This window comes from Triturus cristatus, chromosome 2_1, assembly GCF_964204655.1.
Source record: "Triturus cristatus chromosome 2_1, aTriCri1.1, whole genome shotgun sequence".
NCBI classification, from domain to species: Eukaryota; Metazoa; Chordata; class Amphibia; order Caudata; family Salamandridae; genus Triturus; species Triturus cristatus.
In genome coordinates this window covers 566,799,461-566,816,073 of record NC_140581.1, presented here as the reverse complement: position 1 = coordinate 566,816,073, position 16,613 = coordinate 566,799,461, and the positions used below count along the sequence as shown (strand labels likewise).

Here is a 16,613-nt window from a genome sequence, read left to right as displayed (position 1 = left end):
AAATTTTACACCCAACACCAGAAAACAGGGGAGTCTATTGATGAGTTTATCTCAAGACTAAGAGAAATGTCTATAAAGTGCAAATTTGGAGCAAAGACGAATGAGTTGATTAGAGATCAACTCATTGTCCAATGCAACAACAAGAAAATCCAGGAGCGTCTATGGGCGGCCAAGAACCCCAACCTCAAGACTGCCGTTGATCTTGCCAAGGTAGTGGAACACTCCAAAGGCTGCATGAAGGAGTTAGAGAAAAGAAGCCTCAACCCTGATGTTAATGGAATTTCTTTACAGGAGCATAGTCACTTGTGCCATGATGATGACAAACCTGGCAAATTTGTGAAGAAACCCTTCAACTCTAACCCTGTTGGTGCCAACCAGAAGTCTTTTAGTAATTGAATGTGTAATAGATGTGGCAGCAACGCACACACCTCTGACTCTACGTTTTGTTTTGCTTCCAAGCAGGAATGTCTTAAATGCGGCCATATGGACCATAAAGCCTGTGTATGTAGAAGCAGATTTCGCCCTAGTATTGCTAGTGTACATGATGTTGAGAAGGGTGATGAATTTGACGATGATAAGATTTTAGTTATAGATTGTGAAGATGACAAGAGAAGAAATAGGCCTAAGGCTGTCTTGTCCATTGATGGTTGCGATGTTTCTTTAATGGTCGATACTGGGTCTAAATTCGCGATCATTCCCAAATGTCTCTTTAATGAGAAATGGGGCAACAAACCACTTCTTCCCAAAGACATTTCTCCTGGTGGCTATCAGGGTGAGCCTATTGACATTTTGGGGTATTTCGAGGCTCACATTTCCTTCTCTCACAGAGACATTCAGGACAAAATATATGTAGCTGAACATGGCCCAGCTATTTTAGGGTGGGTTCACCAATACGACTTACACATCATAGTCAACCCGAAGGCACCCATGCAAGTCATGGTCATTGAAGATAAGAGTTTGGACAGCATTCTTGAAGAAGCACATGCAGTCTTCAGAGAAGAACTCGGTCAACTTAAAGGGTATGCTCATCGCATACTACTCAAAAAAGATTTGATACCTGTCCAACACAAAGTCAGGCGTGTACCCATTGTAGTAAAAGACAAGATTAAAAATCTCATCAAAGTGATGCTTGATGCTGGAGTGATAGAGCCTGTGGAAGCTTCTCCTTGGATTTCTCCAGTTGTAATTACTAAGAAGGCGGACGGCAAGTTGAGATTCTGTGTTGACTTGTGGTCCTTGAACCAGTGCGTTGATACGGATACTTTTCCACTCCCCAACATTACCGAACTGGTTACCACCCTCAAGGGCGCCAAGGTCTTCTCTAAGTTTGACCTCAAGAGCGCATACCAATAGATCAAACTACACAGCGATTCCAAGCATCTCACTGCCTTCATTACCCCTGAGGGCACATTTCAATTCACACGTTTGCCCTTTGGGTTAAATTCAGCCGCCAGTGTTTTTCAACACATGGCCTCTGAAAATTTTTGTGGGATTGACAACACCATATACTTCCAGGACGACATATTAATTTACGGCTAATCCGTTGAAGAACACAACTCCATACTCAGGGTTGTTTTAGATAGGCTGTCCAAATCAGGTCTCACATTTCGTAAAAATAAGTGCAAATTTCTAGTTGATCCGATAGATTACCTAGGCTACACTATCAGTACCTCCGGAGTTAAACCTAAGAAAAACTTGTGCAGTGCAATAAGCTTAGCCCCATCTCCTGTTGATAAATACTTCACTCTTTCATGGGTCTTACAGAGTATTACTCTAAGTTTGTAAGAAATTTTTCCAACAAAACTGCGTGCTTGCATAAGAAGGGTGTAAGTTTTGTTTGGAATACACAACACCAAGAATGTTTTGACCGCATCAAGAAATAAATTTGTGATGCTAATGTTCACTCTCCTTTTGATGTCAACTGTAAATCCATTCTCACTGTTCATGTCAGCTCGACTGGATTAGGTGCAATGTTATCTCAGCATAAATCTGGTTGTGAAAATACAGTAGCTTTTGCCTCCAGGACACTAACTGATGCAGAAAAGAATTATTATGTTATTAAGAGGGAGGCACTTGCGGCATCATGGGCTGTTGAATATTTTCGGACTTATCTATGGGGCACAAAATTTCTTCTCAGAACTGATCACAAGCCCTCGATCAAAGTGTTGTCTCCGGGTGGTACAGGGAAATGGTCTGCAAGGCTTGCCAAATTAGCAGCTAAGCTCCAGGGTTTCCAATATCAGGTGGAACACATTCAAGGTTGGAAAAACATTCAAGCCGATTGTCTTTCCAGGTTGTCGGTTGATTGGCGCTCTGTTTCTGGTTCTGACATTTCACAGACTGATGAGGACATTGCAGTGGCTACCACAGATGATGGGTGAGGGTGTGTTCGATGCTATTGATTTTAGAGTGTGGTGAATTACCACACTCTACAAGAGGTAATCAAACTTTTAAAATCCAGCCCCAGGAGAGAGAGTTGCCTCCCTGTTCCAGTATGCCCCTATGTTAAAATTCTAGAAGAACTGTCCTTATGCAGTTATACCATTTTGGTTAAGGGTGAGAAGTTTATTCCCCCGTTTGGCATCAGGAGAAAGCGCTTAACTTTGGCACACGAAGGGCACCTCAGCCAAACTCTCACTCAACGGTGCATTAAAAATCACTTCTGGTGGCCTGGCCTAGATGCCCAAGTTGTGGATTGGGTTGAAAATTGCTCAGTTTGCAAGGAAGGGGGAACAAATCAGACAATGCTCATATTCTGAACCCTGGTTTACCCTGGCACAGCATCTGCCTAGATTTCATTGGCCCCATGGGTGAGTTGCATGAAAATGACAGGTTTGGTATCATTGTGGTGGATGTTTTTTCCAAGTGGCTTGTGGATGAATTTACCAATGACATTACCACCGAGAGTACTATCAAGTTCTTGGGTAAACTTTTCAGGGACGAGGGTATCCCCTCCGTTCTTATTACAGACAATAGCACAGAGTTGGTCTCTGAAGAAATGCAAACCTTTAAAAAAAATTGTGGAATATCTCACCACCGCACCTCCCTCTATAATCCTCAGGGGAACGGTTTGTGTGAGAGGGCCAATAAGGTGGTCAAAGGGATCATTCAAATGGCCTCTACTAATGGTTGTGTCGTACACAAGATAGTTAATGAGATGCTTTGGGCTTATCGTTCTACTCCACACGTTCATGGCTAAAAGTCTCCTTTTGAATTAAACTAGTTCCTCTGTGGATGAAACAGTTAGTCACATTACATGAGGTTCAGTTTCCACAACAGAAACCTGTGGGCATCGGCTGTCACTTTAGCATAGGGGATCAAGTTAAGATCAAAACTGGCAGAATACGGAGAGGTCTTTCTAAGTTTAAAGGACCCTTCACTGTCAAAAAGGTCCTTGATCATTGTGTCATCTTAAACAATGGTGAGTGTTGGAACTTTCGCCATGTAGCCCTATATCAGAAGAACAGTGGCTATCATGAGCAAAGTAAGCATGTGAGTCCACTCAGCAATAGTGGTTATGTTTTAGATCAGGATCCAGTGGATGTCACCCTCCCTGGAGTATCAGGTACAGCTCTGGGTGGGGACGATTCCCTCATTCCTGTAAGTTCTAACCAAATTTCCATCCCTAGCCCAGAGAGCATTGGTCCTTTCTGCTCTCTCAGATGCCGAAAGCCACCTATGTATCTTAAAGATTGTGTCTGTTAACTTAATTTTCTTTTGTCATTCTCTCTCCCTACCCCTTCTCTCCATCATTTCTCTTTTCACCTTTGACGAGTTTTTAATTTTGTCTTTGGAAAGGAAGAAGATGTGTGATACATGGTCTAGTCTTTATTAGAATGTACTTGTTTAAGAATGCTCATACAGTCCTATTCTATTTTTCCCCTCGAGTTGGCGTTCCAAAGCAGTTAGACTCCTGTCTCCTGCTTGGAAGAGTCCGCTCTCGCCTACCTCTGCTCTTCAATAAAGCATCTACATATCTACTCATTCTTTTTTTCATTTTAATTTAAATGAAAGAGTATTTTAAATGTTTTTCTCAATGTGTGCTTCATTAGAAGCCTTCTAGCACTTAGATTTGCCTATTTAAGCTTTCTATGGTTATTTCTAATCTCAGTGCCACAAATAAGTATTATCTATATAGTAAAATACAGGGTCGATCTATATCAAACTGCCCGGTAGCCACTCCCTTTTTAAAGAAAACACAAAGTCATTCTTTTTTTTCAACTACATGCACTGTTTAAACTGATTCTAAGCAAATGGTAATATGCCATTAATACCCAGGCTTCTTAATCTCTGAGCGGAAGGCAAGTATACAATAGCATGTTGAGTGCTAGATTGAAACCAATGGAGTGCTCCAGGCTTCTAATGGCCGGTAGAAGCCCGGAGCATCAATATTCCAATGTTTAACAAAGGCCACACGGAGCCCAAAAGTATTTCCACTCGCTTGGGCTCCGGGAGGCCTTTGTTTTTCAAATTAGAACATTCTGCCTTCTAGGGGAGGATTGTTCTTAAAGCCTTAGAGCCCTCCATAGAGGCATCTATTGGTCATTAAAGGCCTGCCCCTTGTTAAAGCTGGAGAGGGCCTTTAATGGCAAGTAGAGCCCGCTACGGTGGGCTCTAAGGTTATATTAGAACATTGGAATGTTGAGCGCTCCATTGAAAACAATGGAATGCTCCGGGCTACTAATAGCTGGTAAAAACCCGGAGAGCAATATTCCAATGTTTTTTTATTTCATAGCTTTTGCTGTGAACATAGGCCTGTCAGAGCCAAGGGGATTTAAACCCCCTCGGGCTCACAGAGGCCTTTGTTTTTACTAATTACAACATTCCGCCCTCTATGGGCTGAATGTTCTATTAGCCTTAGTACACTCCGTACGGGGCTCTTCCATCCATTAAAGGCCCGCTCCAGTTTTAAAGGCCTGAGCCGAAAATGCACTTCTCTAGAAAAGTCACCTAGCCTATTTGAAAGCAAGATTTTAATATTTCAATGATGATCCTGTATTTTGATGACCTCTGATACCAATTAGTAGTGAGAACCTTACGATCAGAGAGAAAAATGAACACATATTATAGGAATGTTAAGTTACTGTATCATTAATTAGCGTACTTTGTGAAGGAGAACACCTATGGTTGGGTGGCACTTTGTGTTTCTGGTGATTTTGAAGAGTGTTGCATTTCTGTAAAAGAGATATCTCACCTCAGGGATACACAACCCTGTAAAGCCAAACAGCCCATTGGCGTTGTCACTTTTTTGTATCAGTAATGTTGCGGTTGTGTTCTCTTCTGGAATGCGAGCTCCACCATACACAGATACCAATTTGAGGAGAAATATCTCGTCACCTTCTGCTTCCTGGTCGTCTTTTGCAGAAACTATAAATGACTTTGTAGTTTCTCCCTGGCGGTATTCCAAGTACCCAGAGACGGGATGCAGGTCACTTTTTGGTGGAGTGACATGAAGTTCTCTGATCTCATCTACAGTCAATTTGCGCTGATAAAGTCTCACGTCTTGCATCAGCCCAGTATACCTGCTACCACCATTAACACCTGCGCCAACTCTCACTGTCCCAGGACCTGAAATGAAAGGCAGAATAGACAGCCAACATTTTACTTACACATCTATAAATGTTATAAATATGAACTGTTTAAATAGCATTTATGACAAATGTATTGGTCTTGCAATGAAAAAGACAACCAGTCAACTCTAAGGCACTCATTTTGAATGGCCCGTCAATTTGGATGGGCTCAGTAGGTCAGAATTATGAGTTCAGTGGGAACACTGCTGCTCAAAGGTATCCCACCCAGAGATTTCATCTGCTTCAAGCAAGCATAATCTTTGTGTGGAATATTAGTGGAAACGTGAAAATTAGCACTGTAAGGCTGGGTTTTTTCATGCCACTACCCAAAAACTCATAATACCAGATGGTTTCCCCTGTTTCGAAATTACTGAGACTTGCAGTATTAGACAGGAGGGAAAAGAGGGGGATTTTTACTGGCCAATTGTAATGAGGGCCTGCCAGGGCTGTTTCTAGGTGTTTTACCGCCCTAGGCGAGCATTGAAAAATGCCGCCCCCTCCCTTTTACTACCATCACTCTCTCCCCCTGTCATCCAGGCTAGAAGAATTAATGCATTAGATATAAACCTCGCTAATCAAGCAATCAAAAAAAGAGTGCCACAACACCACCACAGTAGATGATCTTGTGGCTAAAGTCACCAGGTAGAGATGGTTATCAAAGATTTACTTCAATTCTGGACCTCACTAGCTTCTGCTAGATCTAGATTCTTTGTACATGACAATATTCTCAACTCAAGTTGCCATTAGGTGACACAAATGCCAACGTTTCTGCATCCCCAGTGTTGCTGAAGTCTTCAAGAACTAGATCCAGGAAGTGCTGCCAGGGAAAGCAGGTGCCACCAGAGCACATCCCGACCATCGGGTGGGCAAGGACCAGTGCCAATTCCTGCAGCCTCCTTGAACTAATCGATAACTAGACTAATTAAACGTCATTCAGTCTCAGCCAATTAAATGATCCCCAAGCCAGAAAAAAATGATGGCCACCTACGAACTGTTTCAAGCACTGAACGGACAATTGGCCAACTGATCTTTCCTAAGACCTGAAATTTCTCAGGATACAACACCAATGCCTCGCACCCAGGTACCCGCAGCTAACAAATGAAGCAGAGCACATAATGGCCAGTATCAACTAGGTGATCTGTATAGCTGGGACAGAGGCTGGAAATCTAGAGTGACCATACAAATTGTTTTTTCCTGAAGACAATAACATGACACACACAATCACTAGATGCACTTCAATCTTTTTGAGTATGGGGTGTCTTGTGACTGGGTTCAGATATTAAATAAACAAATCCCCTTTTCTACTTGATAGGAAAGAAAAACACTTGTTCTGAATAGTACAATCTATGCAGATCATGTGTTATGGGTACCTTGTATGGGATCATTCAAACATCTACAGAACACTAGATACCAAATACCTCATTTGAAATAGGAGACAAAGTATCCACATTTATGGTTGCTGCATAACAATAGACACAAATACAGTGCTTTTTGTAGAAAAAAATATATTCAACTATGTAGTGTTCATTATAAAAACGTTTTTTATTAAAAAACTATTTGTATTAACATTCTCATTATCATGTGTTTATAAACATGTGACAATCTCTTAGAGGCAAAATTGTGTTGATACTTCAAGATACACATACATACAACAAATTCAAAAAACAATAAAAATCCATAAACCAATTTTTCAATTGTTCTGGGAAAACTGTTGACGCAGTGTTTTGGTGACACTTCACCTTCTTCAGGACAAACAGATTTTTCAAATTTTATCGAATAGTATAAATGGAGACACAGAATCTTGTTATCTCCTGCTGTCAATCGCCAAAACCCAAAGTAAGGGACCAGATTTTTTTTTTCTTGGATAGAATGCTCTATCGCGTTTTTTTTCATTAGGCCAGGTCCAAAAAATGCAGTCCTTATATTTCAATTAAAGGCTTCACTCTAAAAGAGGGTCTGGCAACCCGACCGGTGTTGCCTGTTTATATCCTGCTATATGCTTTGCATACCCGTCCCTTTTCTTAAAGATTATGGTATATCCCTCATAGTTGCGCATGGTTTCAGACATCATCACCAATGATAAACGCTCATCCTGGCCAAGTAATAGAATATCACAGGTAAAAAAAAAAAAGACAAAACCAGTCTGAAACGTCACCCTCACTGGTAGGCATACAAGACTGGATCATTATCCACCACCTGGGTAGCAATTACCAAACACCCGTTAAGGTGATGCCTTGGGTTGCCACATCACAAACTAGAACCTTGAGAGCAACCCAATGTGGTCAGAAAGTGATAATGTAATCTCTCATTAAAGAGCATTCTTAAAATGGATTCCTACAGTTCTTCACTCATCATCCTAAATGCACATCAGGCGTTTGCAGCATCAATGATAGTGTGATGGAAGAAAGACTGGATGGTGGCATACTGCCAGAAAACCATTGACATCAGATCTTGAAGTCACCTTCCTTCTTCATCCTCAAGATTTGTCTCGAGAATCCATACAAGTTTGCCCAGTCTCTAAATTCTCAACCCCAATACAGTCTGCAGCCGCAACCCATTCAATCCCAAAGCCTCTAGGAATTTACACCATAACCATCCTTTTCTAGCAAAGAGACTTCCTCCACTTCACATCTAGTTTGCAACTGCACGGCCACCCATGGGCACATCCCAGTCGCACCCACTTTCTTTTTCACTCGCTCGCTGCCCCCTTCCCAACAAATAAACCCATTCTCCTTCCAAAGAGAGACTTGTATTTGTTTACCAACCAGCAGAACAAACTAGTCCTCCTTGCATCCTAATATTCTATATACCTTTTGTCAGGCTCTAACTGGTAGAATGCAAAGGCTTATGTAGTGATGCAACCAACCAAGACATTGTATTTAATTTGGCAAGCTGAATGACCAATTTCCAAACAGTCCCATCTGGTATGACATAGGAAGAGCAAACAGGACAGAAACTTCATTTAACGTCAGAAAAAAATGGATGGTGTTTGGGAGCCCCAAAGCAGGTTTTTGACTGGTATCACTCACATACAGGTTCAGTGGAGCATCAGGAAGATCAGGTGTATTTGAAAAAGTGAGCTTATGAGGAGAGACAGGTCAGTCCTGCCACCTTGATGCAAAGAAACTGGATGTAGATCTACTGCTTTTTTATAAGACTGCTGCTTGTCAGGAGATCACTGGACATCCTGTCTTCGAAGATGGCAGTTGCCACCATAAACTAAATGGCCCATCAGCTGTGTTCCTCTATGGCAGTCCTTAATTTTACTGATCATGGTGGACATGTTGCCACCAGTGTAGAGCACATGAGGGTAACCGCATATGTTTATTAGACTTCTCTCACTGCTTCTCCTTCAATCTGACCAACAATAGCTCAATTGCACCATTCATCCCCATCCTAGGCGGGAATCTGTGCAATACATAAGAAGGGCCAACTGATCCGGGCAGGCAGTGATCCACTTAGATCCAATGCTGGGAGCAGCAGGGCCACCCCAAGGTAAGGGATTTGGGCTCACCAGACTGGAACAGGCCAGATCTCGCAATGAATCAGCTGGAAATCGTAGACCTGGATTAAGCACTGATGGACATTGCCTATTGAAATTACCTCCAATGTGCTACTTTTCAAAGTTTTAATAATATATTGATCCAAATGCACACTCCGATTTTCTTTTAAAATTAACTGTTAATCTTAGAAATTGACTTTAGTACAACTGGGGAATGTGCTCTGTCTATGTACACACAAGAAAATTATGTCTGCTCCCTATGCTGGGAGTAGTCTCATGGTGTCCGACAATACAGACTTCATGAATTTGTGAACCACACGGTCATTAGTTCAGGAATATTTGAGCAAATATATTATTAACCGATTCATTCAAAATATAAATTCAGTATATTCAAATATTTTAACGAAATCTTCGACTTTGTCGACATAAAATTCAAATCAGAATCAACATATATACAGTGCTGGTCAATGGCGAACATCTTCCATGGTCATTGTGAGGTAAGCTCCATGATTTTGCCACAATACATTTTGATCTATGTGGTCCTTCAAGAGGTGGTTGCTAAAAATAGAACAAACGATGTCTGTTTTGGTCGCTACAAATGCACCCCTAATGATAAGTTACATTATTTACACCCATATTCCCCATTACCTTTCAGACGAATGGATGTTTCTAGAAGCGGACAGGCACCTTGGGGTCAGCACAGGGTGCGACCGTGCGAGCACAGACAGAGGTCCGACTTCGATCGGGTTGAGAGCAAATCGGAAGTCGGAAATCGGCACGCATGGCCCCCACCCATGGCGCCGAACGTGACGTCACGTCATGTCGACTTGTAGAAGGTGCTACCTAATATGCTTTCGAGGTCAAAGGCTGTTCAAGGGGATTCCCAAACTCATGGTTTTTTTTCGCCCTCCCCCTTTTACCGCCCTAGGCGGCTGCCTAGTCTCGCCTAATGGTAGAAACGGCACGGGGCCTGCCTATATGTCACCAAAATCCCGTAGCTCCCATGAACTAGATTACAAAATGTTTCATTCGATTTTTCCTGCTCAAAGGACATCTAGACTCACTACATAACAATACTTTTCTTCATCTGAGTTGTGCACTGTATAAGGTTAACCGCGATGAAACAGAGCCAGGGATTTAAATATACTCGCGTAATCTGTATAATTTTAAGAACTTTGCATTATGGTTGCTACACGAAGTTCCCGAAATTACGCCATGACCCCACCTCACATAATTATGCACAATCTGCAGTAAAACTTTTTCCCGGGAATGGTGCAATTTCCGATCAAACTTTACCAGGAAGGTATGGGTACAACAGAAAGTGACCGGCTGTTGTTCGTGGTGTTCTTGTTTAAATGCATCTTTGAGCCAAAAACTGACACGAGGATGCATTTTGCATTAAAATATAGTATGAAATGATGGATATTCATTTCGATTGACTACTCATAATTTTGCCATAGTTTCGTGTAATTACACTAAAGTAATTTATGCAAATTTTGCACCCAGTTACACAGAAAATGTTTTTATTTATGTAAGCGCAAGGAGTTACTACTACGCCTTATTAGTAGTGGAAACTTGGGAGGTTTGTTCTGAGTTCCCACATCTAAGAAGATGTTGAAAAGCCTCAGCTAAATTATGGATCTCATTAAACCATTTAGTTGAGTTAGACACAGAAGTGGCAATCTAAGAAAGGTAATACAAACAAGTTAGGTAGATCTAAATATAGATTTGAGCTTGTCATACAGTACGCAAGATCATTTTTTGCACACTGTGCATCATAAACAAACTCAAGAACCAAGTTAATAGTGAAGTAACATTTCTTTTTTTTTTTTTAAATGACTTTGGACTGCTTCCACAATCTGTCTGTACAGAAATGGCTGAATTTGTATATAAGGTGCATCTACGGGCATGGCACACATCAGCTTCATAACTTGCTTAATATACTGCTATATTACAATGAGTGAGTGTGTAATATTTTGAGATCTCCGAGCGATAGCTTAATGACCTCTAACGTAGATCAGGCCCACTGTAGTGGTGGACTGCACTGAAAAGGCAACTCCCTCATGGATGACCACCTTTGAGTTACAGAAGATAACAAGATTTGCAATGCCAATAGGTCTCGCCTTTGGGACCTTATAGTGTTTAGCTAGAGCTATTTGCTTCGCCAATGTCTTTGAGCTATGTTGTAGAGCAGTGTGGCTGCTGTACGGCATGTTGGAGGTTATAATAAAAAAGTGTTCTAAGTATTTTTGTTATCTTATATATGACCACGAAGACATTATGTACAACTGAACAATTCTATGAAACCAGGCTTGTGTCTGCTCCGGCATCTTCCCAGGAGTCTTTTGAGCCACTAAAACAAATATGCGCTGTTTGTAGCTGTGAAGATGTTATGGGAAGGCACAAAATGTGCTTTCTACCCCTGATAAACCAGGTCTGTAGACCAATCGCAGCTCTGTCAGAGAAAGCAAACCTGTATCTGGAGCATCCCCTGCAATGTCACTGTTGTGACCCGACCACCTACCTGTGCACCTTCAGCCAGTCCGGAAGCAGCTTCTGCTCTCAAGTCCTGGGCACTTTATTTACTGCTGTGATTTTATACAGCCCCCACAATGCCTAGGGGCATCTGAAGATGCAGCACAGGAATAGTGAAAAACTGATATTGCAGAGTGTAGGAGATAACAGATTTACCCCAGATGTCTTTCAAAGAGAAGAGCCCCTCTCAGAGCTCCACCAATGTACCTCATATCATGTGAGCCCTCGGCCACAGTCCCGCTGCCTCAGTCTAGTATCCCTCTGTCACCCTAACTTTATGGCACAGACACAGCTCTGTTGAGGCACCTTAGTTCTTACATGCACTGCCCCATCTGTCTCTGAACTGAGACCTACATGGTTCAGGTAATGCACCCCAATCCTGACATTTAGAGCACACTTATATTTCAATACGGAGGAGTGTCAAACAACGGGAGCGGGGGAGACATTTGGCTGTGTTTCCCTTTCAACAAAATAGACCTCCTTTGATTTAGAGACAATGAGTGAAGCCACTCTCCTGCGAGTGTTACCACCTTTGAGTGAGTGAGACCACGTCCAACAAAACAATATCCATTCGGGTGGATATCTTATACTTAATGAGATCTCTTTCCAGTGAATGAGACCACATCCAGGGAGTGAGACTGCCTTTCCAGGTGTTGGACAAATGTTCTGGGTAACCCCACCATCCAATGAGTGCAACCACCCTCCAGTGAGTGAGACCTCATTCAGGGGGTGAGACTGCCTTCCAGTGAGTGAGACCACATTCAGGAGGTGAGACTACCTTCCAATGTGTTGGACAAATGTAGTGGGTAAGCCCACCGTTCAGTGAGTGAGGTGACCTTCCAGTGAGTGAGACCACCTTCCAGTGAGTGAGACTACCTTCCAGTGATGTAGACCACCTTCTAGTGAGTAAGGTCTTTTAGTAAGTGACACAGTTTCTAGAGGGTGAGACTACTGTGCAATGAATAACAACACTTCCAGTGATGAGGCCACATGTCAATGAGCGAAACCACATTCCAATCAGTGAGACCACCTCTGATGAGTGAAACAACCAAGGGGCATATGCATCAACCAAACTAATACCGATTCCTTAATAGCGAAAAATAAGGAATCGCCATTAAGGAATCGGTAATTGGCATGCATCAACAGATTCGGTGAAATTTAGCGATTCCTTAAAAATCGCTAAATTTACCGCTTCCTTAATAGCGGGGCACGCAAACGGCCTCACTAGCAAATAGCGAGTTCGGTAATACCGATTTGGCTAATAGCGAGTTCGGTAATACCGAATTAGCTATTACCGAATCGGTAATAGCGAAATCGCAAATTGCCGCGTCGCTCCGGGAACAGGCTGATGACATCACCAACCAGGAAATACTGCTGCCCCACCCACATAGCCTCGACAGAGGAGCAGACAGGAGCTGGAAAGAAGGACAGGCTGTGCAGAGTGAGGCCACACAGATTCTGCCATTCACATCACACATCCATCATGTCGCAGGAAGTGCCATCCAGCGCAGAATCTGCACGCAAGCGCAAGAAGAAGTTTTCGGACAGGGAGCTGGAGTACCTCATCGAGGGAGTGTCCAGCAAACACGACCGCCTCTTTGGCAAGCTGTCCCTCAAGGTGCCTGAGACCGAGAAGCGGCGCATCTGGCAGCGCATCCGTGAGAGGGTCAATGCGGTTGGCGTCACTAGCCGCAGCATCGACGACCTTAAAAAACGGTGGTATGACCTGCGGAAGCGCGCAAAAGAGAGGATTGCTGAGAGGCTCCGGGAGGCAAGAAGGACTGGAGGCGGAACAACCACTGCACCATCCAACACAGCCCTGGAGGACCTTGTGGAAGGGACGATAGAGCGGGAAGCCGTCGTGGGGGTGATCCAGATGGACACGTCCGGCGCAGCCACAAGTGCCCAAGGTAAGATGCATGCCTGTGCCACACCCAGCATAGCGTAAATCCATACCCATGCCCCCAGCCCAATCTCACTGTGTCTGCAGCTCTGGCACAGACAGCTCCACACATGACACTACTGCATCTTGGGAGTTGTAGTCTAGTCAGCCCAGAGTGCAGGTACAGGCGTAAATCCTCTGAGCACACACCACATATTTTGTACATGGCTGTAGACTGTTCATTTGTTGGACCACAGAGGGACATTAATGGGTACAACACTATGTAGGTGTAATCATCCCACTAATCATGCACTGTTTCACACACAGATGCATCACCTGGGGACTCTGACGACAGCGACCAGCTGATCATTTCTGAGACACCCGTGGAGTCAGACCAGGAGACTGCGCAGGATGCGCACGCACCGCCAACACCTGCCACCCCACCAGCACCACCTCCACCCGCGCCACAATCAACGGCACCAGCACCAGTGCCACAAGCCAAGGCACCAGCACCTGCGCCACAAGCCAAGGCACCAGCACCTGCGCCACAAGCAACGGCACCAGCAAGACAGCCTGCAGCTAGTACAGCCACAATACCGCAGAGGCACAGGCACCAAGTTGCGCCCTTGCAGGAGATGGCAACCCCCCCCCGCAATTGGCACCCATGCAGCGCACATCCACACCACCTGCTGCACCACCTGGAGGCTCAAGACACGCACGGCGTCACAGGGCCCGTCGCAGTTCCGTCTCCTCAGCAGACCAGGATGTCCCAACAACCTCTGCAATCGAGGAGAGGATGCTGCGTACACAGAACCTGCAGGGAAGACATGTGGCTAGCATCAGCTGCAATATCGTGCGCCTAGCGAGGGAGATGCGCGCCATGACTGCAGCAGTCACCGACATGGGCTCCGCGGTCAGGGACATGGGCACGGCGGTCAGGGACCAGACCACTGCGGTTGCTGATGGCAATGCTCAGCTCAGGGAGGAGGTACGTGAGCTCACCCGTGCCATCAGGGAGGGCCATGAGTCCCAGAGGAGGAGTAACCGGCAGCTAATGTTGCGTTCTGCCGCCGCTACCAAGGCCATACAACGGCACAGCAACTGCACCGCTGTGTTGGCACGCCGCACAGTCTCCCTGCAGGTGGACCTTGGGCACTTCTGCGGTGATGTGGCCAAGTCACTGGGACACATCACCACTGCTGTGGAACAACTTCAGAGCAGCACATGCAGTGCTGCAGCATTGGGAGGGGATGACACCAGTGAGGCTGCCTCCAGTGTCAGCAGCGTGTCACTGGCAGAGGCCAGCACCAGGCGCCGAAGTTCGCGTGCCTCCACGGGGACAGGCCGTGGTGAGGCTTTGGATGCACCTGAGCGGAGGCTTGGTGTACGTGGCAAGCGCCACTAGAAATTTGGACATGCTGCAGGTCCATGGTGGAGCAACCATGGCCATCCAATTATTGTGTTTGCACAGGCCTGACTTTAAGGAACCTTTTATTTACATTTATGCAATCGGAGCATGATTCACAATGCTAGTTCTGTTGCACAATCCTCAGTGCTACTGTGTATTAAACAGTTGCACCCAACACCAACTTGTAATGTCTCATTTTACCCAGGGTCAAAAATGATTTTGCATTATGTCTGTCCGCCTCCTATGGCCCTCTGCTGTGTTTGGGATGTGTGCCGGTCGTCGTTGGGCGGGTGGTTGGTCAGCCTGGGGGTCGTCATCCCTGTCCACCTCCATGGGTATCCCCCTTCTGGTGGCAATGTTGTGCAGCATTGCACATACAGCAATTATTCGACAGCATGTGTCTGGTTGGTATAGCATGGCGCCGCCAGTCTTGTGGAGGATACGGAAGCGGCTCTTGAGAATCCCAAAAGTCCGCTCTATCACATTCCTCGTGCTGATGTGTGCAGCGTTGTAGCGATGTTCCTGCGGGGTTGCTGGATTTAGGTATGGGGTGAGTATGTATTCCCGCAGGGCGTAAGCACTGTCACCTAGAAGATAGAAGCATAGACTTAGCATTGGTGATGTACATACATGTGTGGTGTTGGTGTGGGGAAGCGTAGTTCTACGTACCTAACAGGAGTCCCTCTCCAAATTCTCCATTGAGTAGTCGCCTGTGCATTCCACTGTTGCGGAAGATGTATGAGTCGTGTGTGCTCCCTGGGAATTGTGCCACTAGGTCCGTTATGATGTTGTTGGCATCGCACACAACCTGCACGTTGATGGAGTGGTATGACTTGCGGTTCCTGAAAAGGTACTCGTTTGCTGACGGAGGACATATGGGGATATGCGTGCAGTCGATGCATCCAATCACATGTGGAAATTGTGCCACCTGGTAGAATGCCTGTTTGGTGCGGTCCAACTGCTGTGGGGTTGTGGGGAAGCTGATGTGTGTGTGGAGCATTGTCAGCATGGCATCTAGGAATTTCTTGAAGAAGCGTGACAGTGCGCTTTGCGAAACACCTCCGGCAACCGCAATTACCCCCTGGAAACTCCCTGAGGCCAGTAGGTGCAGGCTGCATAGGACCTGAACGTGCGCAGGGATAGCATTTGTCCTGTGTGTCTGGTGCTGCAGTAATGGTTCCAGGTCTGCAATCAGGCACATGATCATAGCGCGATTGAGGCGATACTTCTGGTACACCTCGTCCTCATTCTGGCCGAGCAAGGTTATGCGCAGTCTGAACACTCGCTCCTGGACCCTTCTCCTGCGCTGTCCTGCTGCATTGATCCGCATCCTCCTTGCAAGCACGTAGAGGGCAGCCATTTTGTGGGAGCCAACAGGGTCTCCTGGGCCACATTTAAGGGTTTAGTGATTGCCTCAATCATTTGCACATGTAGGAAGATTTTGTATTTTTTTTTTTTTTTTTGTAACTTTACCTCCAGGTTTTGATTCCCCTTATTTAGCTCTGGCAAAATAGCGATTTTTGGGATTTTCGTTATTAGCGAGTTTTGTTGCATTGGGGTGCGATTCGTTATTTGCTATTGGCAATTTCCGGGAGCTAATAGTGATTTCGGTAATTGCGAATTCGGTATATAGCGATTCGGTAAATTAGCATTTTGGGTATTAGCGATTCGGTATGTTCGAGGTTATTTATTTAGCGATTCGTTATTTGCTCGGGT

The 16,613-nt window shown here is 44.8% G+C and overlaps 1 protein-coding gene across 1 annotated transcript in view; it reads right to left on the bottom strand.

Annotated features, from left to right (window-relative positions):
* The window catches only part of ADGRV1 (adhesion G protein-coupled receptor V1), a 1,990,932-nt gene that overhangs the window by 1,586,550 nt on the left and 387,769 nt on the right, over positions 1-16,613 (bottom strand). Inside the window, exon 21 of the mRNA XM_085632468.1 lies at positions 5,195-5,568. Coding sequence (XP_085488594.1) covers positions 5,195-5,568 — 374 coding nt within the window. The remainder of the gene's footprint in view (positions 1-5,194; positions 5,569-16,613) is intronic.